The following is a 24252-nucleotide window of genomic DNA, read 5'->3' as shown; positions in this document are numbered from 1 at the left end:
ATCTCAGGGCTGGAGAGGTGGCTAAGTGGTTAAGAGCACTGACTGCTTTTCTGAAGGTCCTGAGTTCAAATCCCAGCAACCACATGGTGGCTCATGACCATCTGTAATGAGATCTGATTCCCTTTTCTGGTGTATCTGAAGACAGCTGCAGTGTACTTGGATACATTTTTTTTTTTAAGTTAATCACAAAGCTCAAAAATACATTTTAAAACTTTTCCTCTTGGGCTGGAAAGATGGCTCCATGGTTAAGGGATCCTGAGTTCAATTCCCAGCAACTACATGGTGGCTCACAACCATCTGTAATGGGATCTGATGCCCTCTTCTGTTGTGTTTGAGGACAGCTACAGTGTACTCATATACATAAAATAAATAAATAATTCTTCCCAGCACTCGGGAGGCAGGGGCAGGCGGATTTCTGAGTTCGAGGCCAGCCTGGGCTACAGAGTGAGTGCCAGGACAGCCAGGGCTATAAAGAGAAACCCTGTCTGGAAAAACCAAAAAAAAAATAATTCTTTAAAAAAAAAAAAAACAAGCTTTTCCTCTTAACAACCATTTCACATCAGTGTGAATTGCAGAGTTTTGTTCATCGAATCCAAATCATTGCATAGTTGCAAAAATAGTTGAAAAGGCCCACAGGGCATTTGGAAAATTCCACTAGACTCCAGAGCATAAAGACCCTCCCTTCCTGGAAGGGAGAAGAGGTCGAAGGTAGGCACCCCTCCCTTGCTGGATTACATTCCTCAGAAAAACCGCAGGGCAGACCAACTGTTGGCCATCTACAGACAAGGGAAGTCCTTGCCACCTCATCCCCTAAGGACCAATCAATTTAAAAGTCACACTGTTTTGCCAATCACATTGTGCCTAGTGGCTGTTGCGCTATTATACCCCTGAAAACTGTATAAAAACTGGCCCAAGGTCGCTGCCTCTCCTTCAAGTGTAGGATGACTCCAGAGCTCTGGAACAATAAATTCCTCTTGCAGACATGTCTAAGATCCTTGTCCCTCTTGAACCACACTTCCTTCAGGGTCTTCTCTGCCATCTGCCACACTTGCGTGATATTGTCTTCTGATACAGAACAAGTCACCCAAGGTTCACTGGGATTCCAGGATAAGTCAGATATCTTAGCAGGGTGACCACCATGAATAAGCAACAACTCTGGTGGGCCATCCTCTGCATCTTCTGGGGACTGCTCTTCTCCAGGTTTACTTAGATTACCAGACATTCAGCCTACGATCAGTACCACTGGAAGCTAAGATCGTCTCATTGTGGTCACATCTGGAAGACCAAATCATAAAGAAAAGGAGAGTTCTTCTATATTTTGTACTCCTTGTATGTTCTTCGACCACGTTGTCAAAGGCTACTTCCTTGTCAGCCATGGCGGCAGGCAACCCAGGAGAGATTGGGGGGATCCTAGGGTCATGTGTTGCAGGAGGGACGGGGAGGATACAAGCCAGGCCTGTACACTCTTAGCCCCAGATGGTCCCACAACCTGGACAGCAGTGAAACAACCAGATGTTCCCAGACTTGGTCAACATTTCAGCTTTTTGCCCTCCCCCCATAAGGATGACCCAACATCCGCAGGAAGAAGTCATAGACAATTTCATCATCCCTTATTCATTTATTATCAACAAAAGGCTGTGATGTTTGGTTTCAGACCCAAGAACAATAGACTATTTACATACCAAAGCAGACTTAGCCTCTAGGTTCTCCCATCATCCCTCAGTCCCTACCTGGTATACCCTGCCCCCAACCATGAACTTTTCAGCCCAGGGGCTGGCCTGGGCTTCCTCCAGAGGCTCTTCCCTATATAATCCAGACATTTTGTTCTCTCTCCCTTCCCCTCCTTTCTCTTTCTCTCTGCATACACTCTTTCTTTCTTTCTTTCTCTCTCTCTCTCTCTCTCTCTCTCTCTCCCTCCCTCCCTCCCTCCCTCTCTCCCTCCCTTTCTCTCTCTCTCTCTCTCTCTCTCTCCCTCTTCCTTCCTTCCTTCCTTCCTTTCTTTCTTTCTTTCTTTCTTTCTTTCTTTCTTTCTTTCTTTCTTTCTCTCTCTTCCCCCTCTCTTCTCTCTCCCTTCCCATGGAGACTTCCCTAGGGCAAGGGAACTCACCAGAGAGCAGCTGCCCAATAAACCTGCATTTAATATAATCTAATCTGGCTTGAGTTGGCTCATTTCACCAGCAGAGAAATAACTTATCAGCCAGCTAGTAGCAGGAACCCTTAGGTCTCCAAAGACAGATGGAGCTCAACAACTTCACCTGATTTGTGATAAAACTAACCACTGGGGAACATGGCCCCATTCCTCACCTGACGCCAAGGCTCTGCCCAAGCTGTGGACACTTTGGGATTGATTGCTCTACTCTGTCAAAATAAGAATAAAGGAATACCACACATTTCTTTTCCACAGGAAAAGCTCTCAGGCCTAGGTCTAGCAGGCAAAGACCTATGTTGCTCTGTGTGACAGCTGAAGACCTGCCACTGTCCTCTACAATGTCATCGAGACTACAGGAACCTAGGACAACCATCCAGGTTGTAGGTAAGTCTCTGTTATTTTAATTGATATGGATTATACCTATGGTACTATTTACCCTTCTCAGATCTCTGATGATATTGACTAACCATAGCTTTAACAAGAAGCATGCCAATTCCTCCCCCAAGGCTACAGCTGCCTTCTCTTCATAAGTAAAAGTCCTGCCTCAGACTCCGCTTTCCCAGAGTTACGAGGTCTCTAGCTGGGAAATACAGTTTACCTCCATACCAGACTCTGAAAGGAGAGAAGCTAAAAGATGCTTCGGGTTGCCAAGCTTTTACCATGAGATTCAAGAGTGTGGGAGTCTACTGCCCTTTCTACCACGTGGGTTTCAGTACAGATTATAAACAGCGGTAATGATAGCATATCTTTTTTTTTTAGGTTTATTTATTCATGTATTTTATGTATATGAGTGCTCTGTCTTAAGCACACCTGAAAAAGAGATTAGTCACCATGTGACTCAGGACCTCTGGAAGAGCAGTCAGGCTATCTCTCTAACTTCCATGCTACCATATCTTAAGCTTTTAACTGTTTTGTTGTTGTTGTTGTTGTTGTTATTTATAAACTTTTAAAAGGCCTTAGGAGCTTCAGGAAATCTACTTGAATCACCTCTCACAGGTCAAGCTGACTGCAGAGAAGTACTCTTTAAATTCCCCTGCCTGCCTATTCCAGAAGGTAGAATCTCTCTCTCTTCCCCCTGGGGACAACCCTCCCCTAACTACCAAGAGTGTGAACCTGGAAGTTTCAAATGTGCACCCAAGATAAAACTTTTCTCGTAAACTGCTTATCTTTACCACATGTACTTCGTCTACAGCTGTCCCAGCAGATTTCCAATCAACCAAAGACTTCTCCAAACTCATCCCCCTAGGTGCTTCTGATAGGATGTCCAGCCTGCCTGAGTGTTGACACCCTAGACGTCTCTAAAACTGTCGCCCCAGGTGATCCAACCTCACAGACTGTAAAGCAGCCTGCACTTGCCTGGCTCCAGATGGCCCCTCAGAGCCTGGACAGCAACCAAAACAGCCTGCACACCTCTTTCTTCCTGGCCTTGGCCAGCATTCTAGCTTTCGTGAGTCCCCAAAAATGATGTACCAATGTTAGTAGGAAGTGATCATGGAAAAAATTAGGTCACCCTTATCACTTATTATCAACAAAAAAGGCTGGGATATTAGGTCTCAAAACCTCGTACCGATGGCTATTTGTCCATAAAGGCCTATAGATCAAAGCAGATACAGTCTCTAGGTTCTCCCAGCATCCCTCAGTCCCTACATGTTACAGGATCCTTCTGGCTGACAAACCCTACCCCTTACCCTAAACTTCTCCAGCCCAGAAGCTGGGCTGCTCTTCCCCCAGCTGGGCTTCCTTACGTAATGCAGCCATTTTGGTTACTGGCTCTTTTTGTCTACCCTTGACACTTCTGGCTCTGCTCTCTCTCTTCTAAACTCTCCTCACATGGCCCCACTCAGTGTCGTGCTTAACTCTGGACTTCCCAGATGCCCTTCCCTCTGGCTACAGTCTCCCTTTTATCTACAATGAAACTCCTCTACCATACCTAGGAGCAGTCACATCCTTCCTTATTTATTTATTTTCATTCAGATGCCCCTTGCTGCTTCCTGCCTTGTCTGAGCTCCTTACAGGGCTTTAGATTTCTCTGCCTTTTAACCCTTTAATTAACAGAGAAACAGCCCAGACCCCTACACAGTAACTTACTCCACAAGCTTACTGGAAACTCTCTCCTTTTAGAGCAATGAGTTGCTGCCTCAGAGGTATTTGGTTCTTCTCAGGCTGTGGACAGTCATCACTGCTCTCTGTCTTGGTCATCTGTCTCCTTTGTTAAGAATCAGGGCAGGCAAGGTTATGCTCAGTGGCAACCAAGCAAACAAATAAACATCTAAAAATGAATTTCTGAATATTGTGGTCTACTCTAATCCTCAGACGACACAGTCCAAGACCCAGGGGATACATGTAGTGTTGAGTCCATGTCTTCTCTATGTATAATAAGTGTATAATTCCTAGCATGGACACAGCACTTGTCAGTGTTACATGCTCTGGGACCACGATTAAGACAAACTAGGAAGCCGGGCAGTGGTGGCACACACCTTTAATCCCAGCACTCGGGAGGCAGAAGCAGGCAGATTTCTGAGTTCGAGGCCAGCCTGGTCTACAGAGTGAATTCCAGGACAGCCAGGGCTACACAGAGAAACCCTGTCTCAAAAAAACAAACAAAACAAAACAAAAAAGACAAACAAGGAATGCCTGAGTTTAGGAGCTGCAATGCTACCACAGCTTTTCTGAGCACCTATCTTTAGCTGTAAGTGATTAGCCTGAGGGTAGAGCATACAGTTTGGACAGACACGGTTTTACCATCTTCTCAAATGGTCTATAACTTGAAACTTACGACTGATTTCTTTCTGACATTTTTGTTTGTTTAATGTTTGCAGGCTCTGTCTGTCTCTAAGGTGACAGAACTCTAAAAAAATAAGCCCTTAGGGTCTCCAGGGCTTCAAAGCTTTTAGCTCCACCAAGGACCAGGCTACCTCTTACAGTCCACTTCCCCACAGTATGTAAATGTGCATATGTACTCCTGTGTGTATACACATGTATTTTCCATCTTATTTTTTGAAACAGACTAGGCTATAACCTGGAAAACTTGAGAACTGTCTCTGCCAACCTGGCCTAATTTACTGCTCTGTGAACCGCCACGCGTGGCTTTGTCCATGGTGCTAGGGATTGGAACAAAGTCCTCATGCTTGAGCAGCACGCACATTAGCAACTGAACCACGCCCCTCCCAACCTGCTTTCCTTCAGACTCCTGTTGCATTGGAACAGCTGTTCCCTTCTCTACTCTTTACTCTTAGTCTAAGCCTGTCCCCTGACGACAGAAGATAGACAACCTTTCTTTTTTTTTTTTTTTCCTCCGAGGCAGGGTTTTTCTGTGTAGCCCTGGCTGTCCTGGAACTCTGTAGACCAGGCTGGCCTTGAACTCAGAAATCCACCTGCCTCTGCCTCCCAAGTGCTGGGATGAAAGGCGTGTGCTACCACGCCCGGTTTCGATGACCTTTCTAAAGTACTCAGCTAATGTGTGTCTCTTAGCTTAGTCCATTTATACTCAGTAATGACTGAAGTGTATGGCCGCAGATGGGCTGGTACAATGGAATATTACTTAATCATAATAAGGCCTCGGTTCTTGCCAGAGGCCAGCTCCAGAGCTCCGGTTCTCTCCTGAAGGTAGCCAAAGAAGAAAGAGCATCAATGGGGGCAAGACTTGGTCTTGGGAGTGATTAGGGTTTGGTTGTTTTTGTGTGTACCTGTCTTGATTCTAAGGTACTCTGAAGCCTGCAGGCCTCTGGTTTAATTAACACCTGTCACTTAATGGGGGTGGGGTAAGGGGTTAGATAAAGAGGTCCTTTGCTCTTTTCTCCACAGGTCCTCCAGCTGGGGACCCAAGGCTGAGAATTTATTTACCTCCTTGTCAGCTAGGGAAATTTGCTCACAGGAAGAGGAAAAAAAGGAGACACTTAAAAAAAAAAAAAAAGAATTAAAGAATTCTAATCTTTATTTTTAAAGGAAAGTAAAAAGGAGGAAAACGTATCAAACTCTATGCTTTCTAAATGTCTAAGTTACTCTACTCAGGTTTTCCTTCTCCTTCCTCCTCCTAATCTTGCTCTTTCCTCCTGCTCTGATGTTGTAAGGGTTCATGATTCAACAAAGAATGATACCCGGGACTCAGATAAACGCAAAGTATGTTTTATTCTGTAGAAGCCCAGCATGCTGGGGTCCCCCATTACCAAGATAGACAACCAAGTGAGCTTGCAGGTCAGATTTAGAGCACATGAAGGGAATTCCAGGGCGGGTGACCTTTATCTTCCCTATCTCTAGGGACATTCCAGAACCATTACTGGGGCGTGGGGCTGGAAACTTGTTGCTGACCCATTGTTGATGTGTTAGAACAGCGGCTTGTGTCTAAACATAGCACACCAGGCCAAAGCAGTTCCACCTGTCAGAGGTTTATTAGGAGACAGAGGGGCAACGTGGTGGCAGAAAGAGAAGGGGGGAAGAGAAAGAGAGAGATGGGGAGGATAATATATGGGTGATGACATATCACAGGTAAAGGTGGGAGGTAAGCCAAGTGGATTCTGGAATATGGTGGCTGTTACCTTGGCAACAGTACTGCAGGTCCCACCTATGTGATGTCACGGGTTTTGGAGGTCCTGATACCAACATACCTCCCTTCTTGTTATTATAAAGAGAAGGGGGGTAGGGAGGGGGAAGCCGATGGTGAAAAGAGAATGAGGGCATCCTGTCTCTTAAGCTGCTTCCTGCTGTCTTGGGGCGTCATCAGTTTTGGGGTGTAGCTGATTTTCACCATCAGGATCCACTTGGTAAACATTAGCATCAGGTTCCTCTGTGGACAGCTGCTCTTCTGTGGACAGTGGCTGGTAATCCTGCAACAGGAGCTGATTAATAGTTTTGTTAGAATTTTTTTTTATTTGTCGTTGAAGGAATGTAGAAACAAGATTAATGAGGCAGGGAGCAAATGATAACACCTGGAAGATGACTAGGAAAGGTGTGACAAAAGGGAGCATCCACTCCATATAGGATTTTCAAAAATCCCAGAACTGGAGGTCTCACGGTCTCTGAAGTTCTTGATGTCTGCTTTAGCTCCTGGATTTTATTTCTCACTACCCCGGATTGGTTGACATAGAAACAACATTCTTGTTGGAGGAACAGGCAAAGACCTCCTTCTTTAGCTGTCAGGACATCTAGCCCCTATCAGTTTTGAAGCACCACGGCTGCCAAAGAATTGATCTATTTCTGGATAGTAAGCACGGTTTCAGACATGTCTTGAAGCTTGCTTTTAAACTGGAAAGTAAATTATCATGGAAGTGGGTCATGGAAGTCGTTATCCCTGCAATTCCAGTACCAGCACCTATGGCTATTCCCATAGCGACCAAGAGAGAGGCACAACCTGAACTGCCCTCTTATGTTGGACAGTTATCATATCTACAACTGGGATTGGCAGGGGCTCATCCCTGGATTACTCCCAGTTCAGGGAAAAGGAGTACCAAGGTGCAGACTCCTGACCAGCTGGCGGGTAGGTGACGATATATGTGAGTGCCACAAAGAATTGGTGTTCTGGACTGCAGGGCATTGTGGCAGAGATGATATATCGAGGGTTATGGTTCTATTGCAGTCTGGGGAACTTAGTGTTCCTACAGAACGTATCCCAGAGGTCTTAAAACAGTTTGTCACGCCAAAGAGAGGGATAGAGGTAAGGTATGGAGTCATGGCACCATCAGAGTCAGGGCAGCTGACAAAGGGTGAGGTGAGGTTACTTGGCAGTAAGTATCACCAGAGACACTGTAAGTGACAATTGTGAGTTAGCCCCAGGGGTACACATAACCAGCAATCTTTAAAGCGTCCAGGCCTGGTGACATTAAGGAGTTGGTATGCTGAGGTCAAGGTCTGCAGCAAAAGGGGAAATGACAAGTTAGTGCCATTTATGAGGGGTGATGTCAAGGAGGTAAGGACCTCAGAGGAGGGTTCAATTACCACTCCTACTTTTCCGATATCTAGGGGTTAAGCAATTGAGACCTATTGTCTCTGGATGTGGATGGTACTTACTGAGGACCCCAGCTGATTTTTATGGTAGAGCTTACCAACAACTCCTGTCTCCTACCTGGAATCCCATGGGTCTAGTATGTAGAACAAGGATGTCTTGCCGTGTTGATAGAAGAAATGATTGGTCCGTGATCCTAGAATATGTATCTGACAAGACCAATGTGGGCAGCCCCCCTATTCATCTGGCCCTTTTCCACAATAATCTTTTGTTTGGTCAAAGAGAAAGGAACTATAGAGATTATAATATTTAGATGGGATAACAGATACAGGGATGATAGCGATTTGCATCAGGTCCTGGCATCTGGCTATGGAGCAGTTTCTGACCCTATTTAGAAAGACTATTTGTTATCTGTGGGGGTTTTTTGGACCTCGAAGTTCCAGATGTAAGTAAGGGCTGCCCTGGATGGAAATGAACAGCAGAGGGAAGACTAGAAACCCATGTCTAATCCAATGAGGTTGAGCACAGCTGCCAGAGTGGAGTCTCATTTTCTAGGATTGGGGACAAGGTGGGTGGTCTCAACGTCTTCTGGAGCTTAACAAAGCACGGTCCTGTTAGGGTCGATGTGTATGGAGAAGAGTCATTTTTAGGTGGAGGAATGAAAGGTCTGAGATGAGACAGATGGACCCAATGAGAGAGTCCCTCGAGTTTAGCAGCTGTAGGGGGCACGAGGATTACCTTAAAAGGGCCCTGCCATTTAGGAGAGAGGGGTGAAGGCCAACAATCTGGAGGGGATTAGGACTTGGTCTCCAATATTGACAGGCAGTGGACAGAAGACAGTATGTAGCTGCAGTAGAGGTGGTTAGCAAAGTTCCATAGGAGAGAATGGAGATGGCAAAGTAATAGGGTAAGTAGATGGTCTGGGAGGGGAGAGCACTTAGGTGAAAGACCAGGAGTTAGGACTGGACGTCCATACATGAGTCCAAAGGGTGAGGTGAAAAGAGGTCACTTGGGGAGAGCTTGTAGCCTGAAAAGAGCCAGGCGTAGGAGTTTTTCCCAATCAAGGTGAAGTTCCTGTGACAGCTTAGCAAGAGTGGTTTTTAAAGAGCGGTTAGTTCTTTCTACCTTACCTGAAGATTGAGGGTAGTAGGGAATGTTAAAATGCCAGGGGATGTCTAGGGCCTTAGATAGGATTTGAGAAACTTGGGAAGTAAATTTGGAACCATTGTCTGATTGGAGAGAGGCTGACACCAAACCAGTGATGATCTCCTCTGATGATCTCTCAGAGGAAGAGCTCAGAGACTGTCTGAGCCCTTTTGTTAGTTGTGGGAAATGCCTCTACCCACCCCGAGAAGGTGTCCACCAAGACAAGGAGGTACTTGGCAAGTCTGACAGTGGGCATGTAGGTAAATTCAAGTGGCCAGGGGCTGGTGAGATGAGATGGCTCAGTGGGTAAGAGCACCCGACTGCTCTTCTGAAGGTCCAGAGTTCAATTCCCAGCAACCACATGGTGGCTCACAACCATCTGTAACGAGATCTGGCGCCCTCTTCTGGAGTGTCTGAAGACAGCTACAGTGTACTTACATATAATAAATAAATAAATCTTTACAAAAAAAAAAAAAAAATCAAGTGGCCAGTCAGTTCCAGGAAGGGAACCTCTAGCCTGATGGGTAGTAAAAAGGGTGCTACGATACCTGAAGTTGGAGTCAGACATCTGACAGATTTTACAAGAAGCAGTGATAGATTTCAAGAAACATAAGTCCTCAGAAGTAGGCTGTTGGTAAGTCTTAACAAAATAAGACAATGCTGGGCTGTTAGGATGAAAGAGTTGGTGAAGATAGGAGAGAGTTTGGTGGGTGTCAGGGGATGAAGGTGGAGATGTAGGTTGTAGTGTGAGAATGTCCTGGGGAGGATGAGACAAGTCTAGGCCCCTAAGGGCCGCAGCTCTAGCTGCCTCATCGGCTTGGTTGTTTCCCTTGGAGACAATAGAGTCATCTGTCTGGTGGGATCTATAGTGGACAATCCCAATAGCTGTGGGGAGATGGGAGGCCTTTAGCATGGCCATAATTTGGTTTGTATTAGTGACTGATCCTCTTTTTGTGGTAAGTAACCCGCACTCCTTCCAGATAGCAGTGTGGGACAGGAGGGTATGGCAAGCATATTTGGAATCTCTGTAGATGTTGAGGGATTTTCCCTGTGCCAGTTGAAAGGCTATTAGTTCAGCCTATTGATGGGTGGTATGAGCAGGGAGGGCCTGAGCCTCCACCACCTTGGTGTCTGACACTATGGCATAGCCAGCTCTTCTGGCCCCTTCATGTAAAAAGGAGCTGCCATCTGTATACCAGCTATAGATGACCTGAGGCAATGAGCCCTCCTGTATGTGTGAGGGATGAGGTAATCGTTCCTCTAAAGTTTCAGTGCAGGAGTGAGATAGGGAGTGGTTAGTATTTGGTCGAGGAAGAAGATTGGAAATATTGAGAGGCAGGCATGATTGGAAAGTGAGTGTGGAGTCTTCTATTAGAGCTACCTGAAGAGAAAGAACCCTGGAGGGAGGTAGAGTCTGTAAGCCTTTATATGTTAGGAGCTGTGACAAGTTATGAGAAGACAGTTATAGGCAACCCAAAGGTTAGGTTTTTTTGGGGTTTTTTTTTTTTACTCTTGAATATGGAGTTCAGCGGCTGCTAAGGTACGGATATAAGGTGCCCATCCCTAGATGGTTAGATCTAGTTTTTTCAAAAAGTATGCTACGGGTGCAAAAGAGGGTCCCAGTTGATGACCTAAGGCTCCAAGAGTAAATCCCTCTTTTTCAGTTACATCGAGGGAAAAGGGATGAGTCAGGTCAGGAAGATATAAGGCTGGGGCCTTAAGGAAGAGCCTGCTGGAGCCTTTGAGAGGGCTTGGTAATAGGTTTGAGAAGAGGTTCCTGGGTGGGGCCTGATGCTGCTTCATATAAGGGACAAGAAAGGAAGGAAAAGGAAGGAACCCAGGAACATAAAAAACTAGCTATTCCTAGGAATGACAAAAATCTCTTCCTTTGTAGAAGGAACGGTTAGAGACCGAATCAGATTCTTTCTAAGGTAATAGCCTTGTGGGTTGGAGTAATTGTTAGCCCCAAATAGGTGACCTGAGGGGTGAACAGTTGGACTTTAGAAGGTGAGACCCTGTAGCCTCGACTGGAGGGGAAATTTAGAAGAGCAGAGGTATCAGCTTGACTAATTTCTAGAGAGGGGCTACAGAGAAGGACATCATCTACATAAAGTATAATCTTAGATTTAGGGGGAGATAGAGATAGGAAGTCAGAAGGCAGGGCCTGACCAAGTAGGTGTGGGCTGTCCTGGAATCCCTAAAGTAGAGCAACAGTCCGGGTAAGTTGGGTAGAAAAAAATGGATATCAGGATCTGTCCAGGTAAAGGCAAATATGTTCTGTGCCTGGGCATCTTGAGGGATAGAGAAAAATGCATCCTTGAGATCTAGGACTGAGAAATGGGAAGTCCCTGAGGGGATAGTGGGAAGAAGTGTGTAAGGGTTAGCCACAACAGGATGGAGAGGAACCACTGCAGAATTAATATGCCTGAGGTCTTTAACCAGGCGATAGGTACCATTAGGTTTCTTAACTGCTAGTATAGGGGTGTTAAAGGGGGAAGAGGTGGGAAGAAGGAGAAATGATCGGCTTAAGTCCCCTGAGGCTCTGGAGAGAGAGAGGGTATTGAGCTTGGGTTATGTGCCTGGTAGAGTCCAGTAATTGAATGGCAACAGGAGAATGGTGTTTAGCAACAGGGGGTTCTGGACGTCCTAGACTCAGGGATCTACCTGAGAAGCTGGTAAAGGAAATAACATGGTACTGTTAGTAGGTTGGCTGGCTAAAGAAGGAGCAGAGGAACTGCTGGCAAGCTTGGGTTTAGGTGAATGGGGGGAACAAAGTAAATAGAGGCTCTTGGCCTAGCCAGAAGATCCCTTCCCAATAAGGCAACAGGACATGTTGGCACTATCAAAGAGAAATGGGTGAAAGGTAGACCCCTAAAAATGCAACTAAGTGGTGGGGTCTAATGAGGGAAGTAAGGCTGTCCTCCTACCCTGACAATTAGGAAAGTGAGGAGAAGTGGGCTCCCAAAACTCTGTCAGGACCGAGTAAGTGGCTCCAGTGTCCAAGGGGAAAGAGATGGGTCGCCCACATACCACGATATCTACCCGGGGCTCCCTGTAGTGTTGGCAGTGGTTGGGTCAGGGGAGCTCAGAACTCCTCAGTCGATCATAGCCAAGCCTAGGAGATCAACTGAAGGGTTATGTAAGAGTGATGTCCCTCTGTTCTGCATAACATGAGGGCAATTGACAGCCCAATGTCCCTCTTGAGGAGGGACAAGGCATGGCCTCCTTGGCTTGTGGAAGTTAGGGTGGGCTTTTGCCCAGTGACCTTGTTGACCACATTCGTAGCAGGTACCTGGTGGTCTCTGAGTCTTAGAAGACAAGGAGTCCGGGGCAGTGGCTGGGGCTGGTTTTGCCAGCCTGTGGTATTTTTGTTTGTGGGCTTTCTTATCTCTCTCATGGTACACCTTGAAGGCCAGTGCTAAAACTTCTTTCTGTGGAGTTAGGGGTCCCCCCTCCAGCTTTTTAAGTTTAGCTCTTATGTCGGGGTAGCTCTGGGAAGAGAGGTAGGTCATCTGAAGTTGTTTACCTTTGGGTTTTTAGGGTCCAGAATTTTATTGCTGCAATAAAGCCTTTGTGAGGTGTCCTAAAAATGGAGATGGATTTTCCTGCTTGTCCTGGACAACCTCTTGGAGTTTTTCAAAATTTACTGGCTTTAAGGCTGCCTTTCTTTTTCTTTCTTTTTTTTTTTTTGGGGGGGGGGGTCGAGACAGGGATTCTCTGTGTAGCCCTGGCTGTCCTGAATTCACTCTGTAGACCAAGCTGGCCTCGAACTCAGAAATCCTCCGGCCTCTGCCTCCCAAGTGCTGGGATCAAAGGTGTGCGCCACCACTGCCCAGCTAAGGCTGCCTTTCTTAGGCCTGCCAAAAGGCATGATATAAACCTGTCTCGACTAAAACACCACCTGCGGAATTATCATTCCATCAAGGATCCTGGTCAGGCACTGTCTCTGATCTGATTGGCTATGCTCTATCTGTTTGATGAATTTCGTCTGCATGCATTTTCGCTTGCTCCCATACTCGCCCGCATTCCTCAGGAGGTAAGTTGTTAGTAAGTATCATATGTACAGCGTGGAAAGCCGAGCTGTAAGATTGAGTAATGTATGGAAACTCTTTCATAAAGGTGGTGTAGTTAGAGGTATAAGAACCCAGTCTGCTTTCTATGTGAGAAAGTTCACTCAATGAGAAAGGAACATGTACTCTGACAAGGCCATCTAACCCAGCAACTTCTCTCAGAGGAAGGACCGATGCTGGGTCGGGTGTCCCTGGGGGAGAAGGACTTGGGTTTGGCTATGTCCTTAGAGCGCGTGATAGGAGGGGTGAAGGTAGGTGCCAATGTAGGGTGTTTAGAACGACCTGCAGCTGGCACAGAAGAGAGGGAGGGGTCTGGAGAGGTAGAGCTAGCAGGCTCTGGGGTATCCTGGTGAGAAGGAGAAACTGAGGGAGGCATCAGTTTGGGTTTTAGGTGGTGTGGAAACAGGTCTGCGGCGGAAAGGGGGTGGTTTGTTAGCTGGATCTAGCATTGTAGCGCCGCCTGGCGGAGGTTGTGTGGGATTCATGGCTAAGAGAAATCAAGGAAAGCACATGGAGGGATTGGAGTGTAGACAGAGGAATGCTTGGACATGGGGAACCTCTTTTCCATTTACCAGTTCGCTGGCAACATGTATTAAGATCCCTAAAAATAATTGGATCTAGTGGTCATTTGGAACTATTGTCTAGCTGGTACTGAATCCAGACCTTATTGCAGAGGTATATTAATTTTGATGCCTTCAAGTCACGTGTTAACTTCAAAGATTTGAGATTTTCCGGGAGACATCACAGTGGAGTACCTGGAGGTATATTTGAAGACATCAAAGCACCCATTGGGGGTTTATTGGATTATTCATTCTCGAGAACAATTCAACAACCAAAAAGAAATCAGCCAGGCTACACAGTAAGTCCAGGACTTACTAGAAAGGGCTCTGCCCTGGGCCCAGAGGTTTCTTAGACAGCTGCAAGAGCCCAGACGGGGAGGGAAATGAGAGCCACTTTGGAGGGATATGGTCACCCAAAGGGCTGATGTCCTAACTCCTATGTCAGCTGGGAGACGTGGCTACAAAGTGCCAACCTCTTAGCCCCCAGAAAAAGCTGGCCAGGCCCTATCTTGGGAATTAGGGTCCCTCCTGCTGACCAACCTTAACAATCAATATGCCGGTGTCTGTGTGGGAATTCTAGCAAACTGGTAAATGGAAACGTGTAACTTGAGTGGTTGGTGTGGACCCGGCAGAAGCTAGTCCCACAGGGTGGGCCAGGGTGGCATAGCTCACATGGTAGAAGTCTGTGAGTCTCATAGCAGTCGTGGCCGCAGCACCCATGGCCTGCAGCAGCAGTGACAATCCACGTGGTGAATGATGGCAGGTGTCAGCGGATGGAGTCCACGGGGTATAGCAGTGGCTACAGGCAGTGTTGGCAGTCCATGTGACATTGGTTCTCCGGGTCAGTGGTGGCTTCACTGTTGCACTGGGTACCGCCTGGGCTCCACAGCTCTCCTGCATAAGCACCAAATGATGTGTTAGAATGGCAGCTCTCGGCTAATCATAGCACACCAGGTCAAAGCAGTTCCACCTGTAAGAGGTTTATTGGGAGAGAGAGGGGCAAGGTGGTGAAGAAAAGAGAAGGAAGGAGCGAGATAAGGGAGGCCTTTTTTATGTATGGGTGGTGAGACATAACACAGGTAAAGGTGGGAGGTGAGTCAAATGGATTCTGGGAATATGGTGGCTGTTGCCTTGACAACAGGTCTGCTGGTCCCATCTATGTGATGTCACAGGTTTCAGAGGTACTGATACCAACGTCTCTTCTGGTACCTGCAAGCTTCTTTCAGAATACCAAGGTCCTGTAGTATTCACAGGCAATAAAACAAAAGCTGGTTGATAGACCACCATAACAGACATGCCAGATTGTAACACATTAACACAATTGGAAAGAGTACAACCAATACAGCTTAATACAACATTAAATACTATGGAAGAAAAAGTAATTTTAACATGACCAATCAATAACAGATTTGGAGTCTTAACACATATACTAACAACGGGCGGTGGTGGCGCACGCCTTTAATCCCAGCACTTGGGAAGCAGAGTCTGGCGGATTTCTGAGTTTGAGGCCAGCCTGCTCTACAAAGTGAGTTCCAGGACAGCCAGGACTATACAGAGAAACCCTGTCTTGAAAAACCAAAAAAAAAAAAAACAAAACAAAACAAAAAAAACCACATATACTAACATTTGTTTGAAATCCAGATCCTGTCCCAATTTTATCTACTGCTAACATAGCATCATAGAGAACTACAGCTAACTTTCAAATGTCTCTAAAAATGTCCAGAAACAGCCTTCCAAATGAAGACTGTTATTTCCAATATTGGATTAATTTCTAGACCAGTCCATGATTGAGTCAGGATAACTGGTCACATTAAAGGAAAGAAAGGAGTCATTATAACTCTTATTGAGTTTTTGAAGGTGGTTTCCAGTCTCCATGTTCTCATTCTCTGTCCCACAAAGTCTAAAAGCTTGAGGCAAGGCAACTTGTACAATCTGGGATATAGGCAAACAAGAATGGGTCAGGAACATATGTCCAACACAGCTTCCCAGTCACCATTGTCAGGGTAGTCTGAAAGCCCATGGGTCAGCATCATTCTATGTTCCAGAATCAGCATGTCTCACCAATCACTCTTGAAGCTAGCATGCTCCTTCAGCATCCTGAAGAAAAAACAGAAGCATGTCCTCTTTCCTGTATTAAATATCTGATCAGGAACATGCCATGTGCCAGTATGTGGATCCTTCCATTTCACCTAGGCATGAGTATGCCTGGTTGTAGGTTGTAGGGTGTCATAGACACTGAGAGAATTAGCTTGGCATCCAAATTTAAAAAAAAAAAAATTTAAATAAAAAGAACATGATTTAAATAAATTTGTGGTGTAAGGGGATATAACTCCCCCTTTTTTATTTTATGAGGATATTGTTTTAAAGTTCTATAATACCTGTTTCTCAATACTTTGTCCTTGAGAATTATAAGGAATGACAATAATATGGGTAATGTTAAATTGTTGACAAAACATCTCAATGCTTGACTGTAATTGTGGGAAGCCATTCTGGACTCCCTGGCCAGCCCAGGCCGCACCCTAATATAGTGCCTGATGGAAATCTGTGCCAGGCAGTAAACAAGCCCATATTTGGTGGATTGCTCGCCCTTAATCCCTGATTGGCTGAGCAAGCCTGCCTGGTGAGGTGATGTGACCTGTGGTGATTGGTTGAGGCGTGGTTGTGACTTGAGTGCATAAAAACGCTTGTACCCCGAGGCTCAGGGGAGTTGAAGAGAGAAGCTGCCTGAATAAACTGCATTAAGAAGAACTGGTGGTTGCGTTTTCCTTGCTGGTCGAGGCGGACGCAACATGTAATAGTCAGTTCCACTATGTAGTTTAATCTGATTTGGAACATCACGAGTAGAAAAACAATGACTAATTACATTTTTAGTTGCTTTTCCTGTTAAAGCAGTTGCAACTAGAAAGCCTGAAAAGGTGTCAAGAATCACATGTATATATTTTGATTTTCCAAAATCAGAAATATGAGTAACATCCATTTACCATAACTGATTAGGTATAAGTCCTCGAGAATTAACACCATTAAGTGGTACAGGTAGAAATTGAGGACATTCAGGACAAGTCTTTACAATTTGACCTGCACATTGTCTAGAAATACCAAATTGTTGTCTCAAGGGATTACTATTTTGATGATGTAAAGAATGAGTTTGGGGGCTGGTGAAATGGCTCAGTGGGTAAGAGCACTGACTGCTCTTCTGGAGGTCCTGAGTTCAAATCCCAGTAACCACATGGTGGCTCACAACCACCCATAATGAGATCTAATGCCCTCTTCTGGTGTGTCTAAAGACAGCTACAGTGTACTTACTTATAATAATAGATAAATGTTTAAAAATAAAAAAAAAGAGCTGGGCGTGGTGGCGCACGCCTTTAATCCCAGCACTCACTCGGGAGGCAGAGGCAGGCGGATTTCTGAGTTCCAGGCCAGCCTGGTCTACAAAGTGAGTGCCAGGACAGCCAGGGCTACACAGAGAAACCCTGTCTCGAAAAACCAAAAAAAAAAAAAAAAAAAAAGAATGAGTTTGAAGCGTGGTGGTGCACACCTTTGATCCCAGAATTTGGGAGGCAGAGGCAGGTGGATTTCTGAGTTCAAGGCCAGTCCGGTCTACAAAGTGAATTCCAGGACAGCCAGGGCTACCCAGAGAAACCCTATATCAAACAAAACAAAACAAAACAAACAAACAACCCGCTGTGGCATTGCCCTCACTAAGGGGTCCTGGCAATCCAGTATGAGCTCTTAAATGACCTAGAAAATAAGGAACTGTACGCTCTCTTAAATTGAGTTGTATTTGCATAAATAATTGTAAAATTTGAGAATTAGCAGTATCTAATGAGGAACAATTTCAAGCAATTGCAAACCATTAACTATGTATTGGCTATCAGTATACAAATTAAAAGCTTGATTTTTCAGCATTTCAAAAACAGCAGCTACAGCATGTAGTTTAATTATTTGTGCTGAAGCAGGGGGAAAATCTAGAGAATGAACATGTGATCCAATCACACATGTTGCCTTCCAATTAGACGAGCCATATGTAAATACAGTAAGCACACTCTCTATGCATAACTTTACAGAGACTAAAAAAGCATGCATAAAGGCAAATTTAACAACTTGTCTTTTGGATAATGATTATCAATTTTTGTCTAAAATATTGCACATGTAATAGCCAAATATCAGTATTTTGCAATAACCAATTTAATTGTTGTTTGGAATAAGGAATACATATTTTATCAAGTTCTTTCCCAAAATATTTCTGGGATTCTATCTTACAATTTTGTATGAACACAGCAACAGCCTCATAAGGTGTTAACACTTTCTTTGGAGACAAAGAAAGATGAGTCCACATTAATGGTCCCTTTCGCCAAAGGACTGCTGTGGGCCCATGAGTTGTAGCAATGATGCGTGCAAACAGCCAACAGTTGATCAGTCTATATAACATATCTGTTGTTGACTAGTAGCTTTCTCTACTTTCTGCAAAGCCATTTGTCCCTAATCAGTTCATTGTGAGGGGAATTAGGACTTGCAGCCCCTTAAGAATATCAAACAGGGCTGGTGAGATGGCTCAGCAGGTAAGAGCACCCGACTGCTCTTCCAAAGGTCCTTAGTTCAAATCCCAGCAACCACATGGTAGCTCACAACCATCCTGAACAAGATCTGACTCCCTCTTCTGGTGTGTCTGAAGACAGCTACAGTGTACTTACTTGTAATAAATAAATAAATCTTTAAAAAAAAAAAAAAAGAATATCAAACAAAGGTTTAAATTCTCCTGTAGGAAGCTTAAAACAAGGTCTTAGCCAATTAGTTATCTCCTTACAGTTTTTGAAAATAATTTAAAGTAAATAAATCATCTTTTCTTTCTTGAGATTTCTGTGCCACAGTTTGTTTAGGATACAACTGAGGCCCCAAATAGTGAAAAAGATCTTGCCTTTGAATTTTATCTGGAGCAACAACTACTCCAAAAATTTTAAAGCTCATTGTATAAGAGCAAAGGCCTGCAATAAAAGTCCATGAATAACATGCACGGAAGAATTCAAAGTCCTAACTTAGTGTATCAAAGCAGAAACAAGATAACTTTTTTTTTCACAAAATGTAATGAAAGGAAATAAAACTTGAGACCTGTGATTCATGTAATGTATGTCAAATAGCCCAAAGAGTTGTTTGTGAGCTTTAAAACCTGGGGCTGAGAACATAGCAGGACATGCCCGGGCAGGCCTATCATTACATACATGTCCTGACTGGCCTAGTGCCTCCCTATCTCCCGCCCTGACAGTCTGTTGATGTTTAAATGGACCAATCATGTGAAACCGCGCCAATTCGTCCCCCAGCCCCACCCCTTTTCTATAAAAACCCCTAGCTTCCAAGCCTCGAGGTCGAAACCACTGTCTCCTGCATGAGATACGTTTCGACCCGGAGCTCCGCCATTATTGCTCCACCATGTGGTCGACACCTCTGTCTCCTGCGGGGAGATATGTGTCGGCCCGGAGCTCTGTCATTAAACTACCTCGTGTTCTTACATCAAGTTGGCCGTCTGCTCGTGATTCTTGAGTGCACGCAGAACAGGAATTGAGTGGGGGTTTCCCCACTAGGTTCTTTTAAGTAAGGCTATTAGCCTTTCCTAGAGGCAAAACTTTCCAACGATATCACTTCATTGGTTCTTTAAAATTAGTTAAAAATTAAATTTAAAATTAGTTTAAAGCAAAACTTTAAAATTAGCTCACTAGAAGCAAACCCTTTACAATTATCAGGATGCAAAGGACTAATAAAAAAAATCTTCCAAATCCATAATAATTCTATATGGAATTCTATATGGAATAGGCAGGCCAGACTTTAATGCCTCTAGAAGTTCCATGGCCTCATTAACCTTTCACAAATCTTTATTTTGAACTTTGAACTCTATTTTGAACAATACCTGGATAGATCTGTTAAAAATGCTCCTCCTGCCTGAAACTTTCTAGGTGGGGTTTGCAAGACAAAGGCAGTGCCTTCCAAAATGGAGGCTGCTCTGAGCTTTGCATTAACTCAAATGTAAATATTTCTTAATCTGAGTTCACTGCCTAAGGCCAGGTCCAAAGATTACCCCTCCTGCAGTGAGGACAGATTCCAGGGGAGTGATTCTACTGTCTGTCTATGTCTTTAATTTATTTGGACAATCTTTCATAAAATGATGTATACCCCATACTTAAAACATTCCGGGGGCTGGAGAGATGGCTCAGTGGTTAAGAGCACCGGCTGCTCTTCCAGAGGTCCTGAGTTCAAATCTCAGCAACCACATGGTGGCTCACAACCATCTGTAACAAAATATAACTCCCTCTTCCGGAGTGTCTGAAGACAGCTACAGTGTACTCACATATAATAAGTAAATAAATCTTAAAAAAAAAAAAAAATCCTGCCGGGCGTGGTAGCGCATGCCTTTGATCCCAGTACTTGGGAGGCAGAGGCAGGCGGATTTCTGCGTTCAAGGCCAGTCTGGTCTTCAAAAAAAGTGAGTTTCAGGACAGCCAGGGGTATACAGAGAAACCCTGTCTCAGAAAAACAAAACAAACAAAATAAAAACAAAAACAACAACAACAATTCCTTATCACCTCAACACTGTGAAAGCATTGCTTGTACTGTAGTTCCCTGCAGTCTGATTGTATGAGGGTCCAATTTCTGCACAAAGAGGAATGTAAGTCTGTCTTTGCTTTGCTGGATGGCCACATGGCAGACTCATTTAGCATTCTCATAAGACAATTGTGTAACAAAAGGAACCCCTGCTTGAGGATCTCTAAAAATTCTACTAGCTGCTTTTTTTTTTTAAAGCATGACCCTAGCCAATTCTGAGACTGAAGGCAAATTAATTTTCCCAATCTGTTGTTATACCATCTTAATTACATGCAAGTGTTAAGGGCAAGCAGTACAATAGGGACCTAACAAGGCAGTGGGCAAAGTCCCTTGATTACTCCTGTGACAGATGTTTCCAAGGGCTTGTCATAATGGCCAAAATACCTGAGCCCACTTCCTTGTCCAAGCCCAAAATCTTGCCTGAAGCCTAGTTCTTCTGTTCCACCCTAAGATTAAAATCCCTGCCTTACCCTACTTCCCTATTATAGCCGAAAGTTAGATTCTTGCTGAAACTTACCTCCTTATCATGCCCAGATGTCAGATTCCTGCCTGAGCTTACATCCTTATCATGGCCAATGTCAGATTCCTGCCTGAAGCTCATTTCCTTGTCCTTGACCAATGTCAGATTCCTGCCAAGTGGCACCCCAGAAGGCTCTACATAATGCCCTCCTTTTAAATCAGCAAACAAGGCTGAGCCTATGATTGAACTGCCAGCTGCAGCCAATGGAACACTGGCAGTTTAACTGTAATTTTTAAGTTTCTCTTGTAACACCGGAGTACAACCACAGTTTTGAGAAGCAAAACCCAATTTTAAAAGTGTAAACAATCTATTCTCTTTAAAATGAACACCAAAAGTATTACTTTCACATTACAAGGTTAGGTGTCTCCCTACTTTTGAACTGCAGTTAGCAAACCTGGGTCATTCTAAGACAGCAGCCCAGAGTGTGCCAGAACTTTGGAAATCAAAACTCAATCTCCCAATCAATCCAGTCTCTCCAAAAACACCAAGTGAATCACCTCCATGCTACAAAGTTTGACTGCCCATTCCTGCACACAAACACAAGAAGGTGCAGCCTCCAAAGCCTCAAGGAGACACTGCCCTAAATCCTATCCTTTTAAGTCTGGTTTCTAGGAAAAGAATTACATAGACTTAGACATATCTTTGTTTGCTTGTTTGTTTGTTTGTTTTTCAAGACAGGGTTTCTCTGTATAGCCCTGGCTGTCCTAGAACTCACTTTGTAGACCAGGCTGGCCTCGAACTCAGAAATCCGCCTATGCTGGGATTAAAGGCATGCGCCACCACGCCCGGTGAGTTACCAGTTTTAAGCCAACTTTCTGTTACCAATGTTACAAATTTTTAATCATACCCAATAACTTATGAGCCAATAATCTATAACCAAGACATGTAGAACATATCATACTTTTAAAAACAGTCAGAAACAAAAAGGAAATGGCTGCATACATTTACTTATTTAAACCAGACAAAATTCTTAATTTTTCTAGCTGTAATCTCAAGAGGGGAGCACCTTGTCACCTGCTGAATTCAATAATCACAGTCACAGAGATTTTTCTAGGAGAAACAGCCATAGAACTTGAGAAGCTGCTGGGCCCCTTTAAGAGTGGCTTTTACGGAGAAGCTCCTGGCAGGAGGAGACTTCTAGACTCCTAACTACAGGTGTAGGGCTCCAAAAGCCAATTGAGACTGTTTTTTATTTATTTTTTTTTCTTTTTTTGAAATGAGTTAAAACTAAATCAAGGGCTGAACCCGCAGATAAAGTTCTAACTGTTTTGGTTTTTGTTTTTCTTTTGAACATGAAACACAGAACAGCAATCAATCAATCAAACCACAAAAGGAAAACACAGACTTAACATTAAACAGTCAGTTTTGACGGACATGGACAGATTGGTGTGCCAAGGTCAGACAATAGACAGAGAGGGAAGAGAATTAGACATCCAGAAGGGACCCAGATATCCTTCCTAAGAGACCCAGATCCAAGCATTCTTCCAGGAGGAGCCAGAGAGGGGGCAGGACGTCTCCTGACTTTTTCCTGTCCCTAGGAGAGCTCTGAAACAGCTTGCATTCATTTTCTCTTTCTCCAAAGCACCCCCAGATAGTGGAAGAGGACTGCTTTTCTCAAACCCATTCTCTCATGTCTCTGGTGTAACCTACTTCTAGTCAGGGTCCAAAGACTAAAAGCACCTATGATAATTACCTTCCCTTCTCTAGATTTTCACATAGCTCTACACACAGACACAAAACACATTTTACCTTGTCCTTCTACAAGGTTTATTCACCACTGGCCCAACTCTCAGTAATAATCTTGGAAAGCGCTACCCACGGACTCCCATCTTTTAAGAGCAATGATACCTTCAAGAGGGAACCACGGACAAATCTCTTTTACAAAATCAAAAAATACAAGTCATGCATTTTTAACCTTTATCCCTTACACCTTTAAAGCCTTTTTCAAACCTTCCACAAAGAATTCGTGGTTACTAGGTGCCTGTCCCATGATCACCCAGGACTCACCAGGATCTCTAGTTGAAGTTGAAGCGGCAGGCTCCCACGCAGGGCATCTTCCACACAAAATCAGCTGAACAGAAACACCGCAGTGTTCTTCACTGTAGCCTTGGTACTCAAGCCGCACGTTGGGCACCAGTTGTCCAAACCTGCAGGACTAAACCGTGCGGGTTTCGAGGGAAGGAGTGAGAATAGAAGGGACAGGAGATACAAAGAAAGGAGACAAGACAAAAATCTGATCAAGTCTCATTTACACTTAGAAAATGGAGGGCTTATAAAGCAACAAACCACAAACAATGTTTGCCAAACCGGTTTTATCAACTGGTAACACACTGACGTCAATGGAATGTCCCCGTCGTAAAATGTCCCCAGAACCCCTATCTTAAAATGTCTCGAATCAATTATGGGAACAGAAGCAAGATAGTAGAAGAAACAAAGGAGTGTTAGTTATACAATGATGGCCCAGAGACAAGATGGAGGCTGAGATGCCAGAAGCTTTTGGGTCCCAACACAATAGGATGTGCTAATGCCCAAGGATTATGTAATATTAATTTTATAAGGACAGGAAAGGCATATCAGCTTCAAGAAGCAATCCTGAGGTGAGGTCTCTTTGGGACCTTTCCTCATAGACCTCCTATCACAGACCATGCAAAAAACGGTGGGCTACCTCCAAGAAGGCCACCTGCTAGCCTTGGTATGTCCTATATGGCTCCTGACAAATTCTGACATATTACACCTTGGATGAACATTGAAAACATTATGCTGAATAAAATAAGCCAGACAGAAAAGGGAAAATATTGTATTATCTGACTTCACGGAGAAATTTGAACAGTAAGATTTATTGAGAAAGTTGAATAGCAGTGAACAGAGGTGTAATGTGATGTGGGAGCTGGGGTGCTGGGGGTTAATATGCACAGAGTTTCTGTTTGCAGTTTAAAGTTTCAGAAACACGGTGATCATTATAGACTGTGAATGACTTAGAGCCACAAAATTGGGCAGATATTACACACACACACACACACACACACACATAGGAGAGATAGATGGCTGCCCCTATCCTCAGCACTTGTTCTAGAACTCTCTGGATTCCTGCTGCTCCGAAGGCTTAGTTGACTTATGCCCAGGAATTACAGACCAGCCTGTAAGACCATGACAGAAAAATAAAACAAAATGGTAAGTTTAATGTTATATATAATTTGTCATTTTTTAAAAAAAAATATGAGTCACGAAAGAGGATATAAAGCTAATTGGCTTTCTGGTTTTACTTTGATCATTAG

The 24252-nt window shown here is 44.3% G+C and overlaps 1 protein-coding gene across 1 annotated transcript; it reads right to left on the bottom strand.

Annotated features, from left to right (window-relative positions):
• Positions 1-6270: 6270 nt before the first annotated feature.
• Positions 6271-21191, bottom strand: LOC110308225 (uncharacterized). Its single transcript, XM_021180638.2, has 3 exons — positions 20975-21191; positions 14536-14757; positions 6271-6972 (listed from the first exon to the last, which is right to left on the bottom strand). Exons 1-3 carry the CDS (start codon positions 21056-21058, stop codon positions 6835-6837), a joined length of 444 nt encoding a protein of 147 aa, XP_021036297.1. The 5' UTR covers positions 21059-21191; the 3' UTR covers positions 6271-6834.
• Positions 21192-24252: the final 3061 nt, after the last annotated feature.

Source organism: Mus caroli, unplaced genomic scaffold (genome assembly GCF_978045245.1).
Source record: "Mus caroli unplaced genomic scaffold, Mus_caroli_1 scaffold_15, whole genome shotgun sequence".
Classification (NCBI taxonomy): domain Eukaryota; kingdom Metazoa; phylum Chordata; class Mammalia; order Rodentia; family Muridae; genus Mus; species Mus caroli.
Note: the sequence above shows the minus strand (reverse complement) of the source record. Positions and strands in the feature narration are given on the sequence as shown.

What these genes read in the sequence shown, in the direction of transcription:
- LOC110308225 (XM_021180638.2), bottom strand. Translation starts at nt 21,058, where the DNA reads ATGAGCTTCAGGCAGGAATCTGACATTGGCCATGATAAGGATGTAAGC. An exon ending in CATCTGGGCATGATAAGGAG is followed by an intron (nt 14,758 to 20,974) that starts GTAAGTTTCAGC and finishes GTGCTTATGCAG; the next exon opens with GAGAGCTGTGGAGCCCAGGC. An exon ending in GACTCACAGACTTCTACCAT is followed by an intron (nt 6,973 to 14,535) that starts GTGAGCTATGCC and finishes CTCCTGTTGCAG; the next exon opens with GATTACCAGCCACTGTCCAC.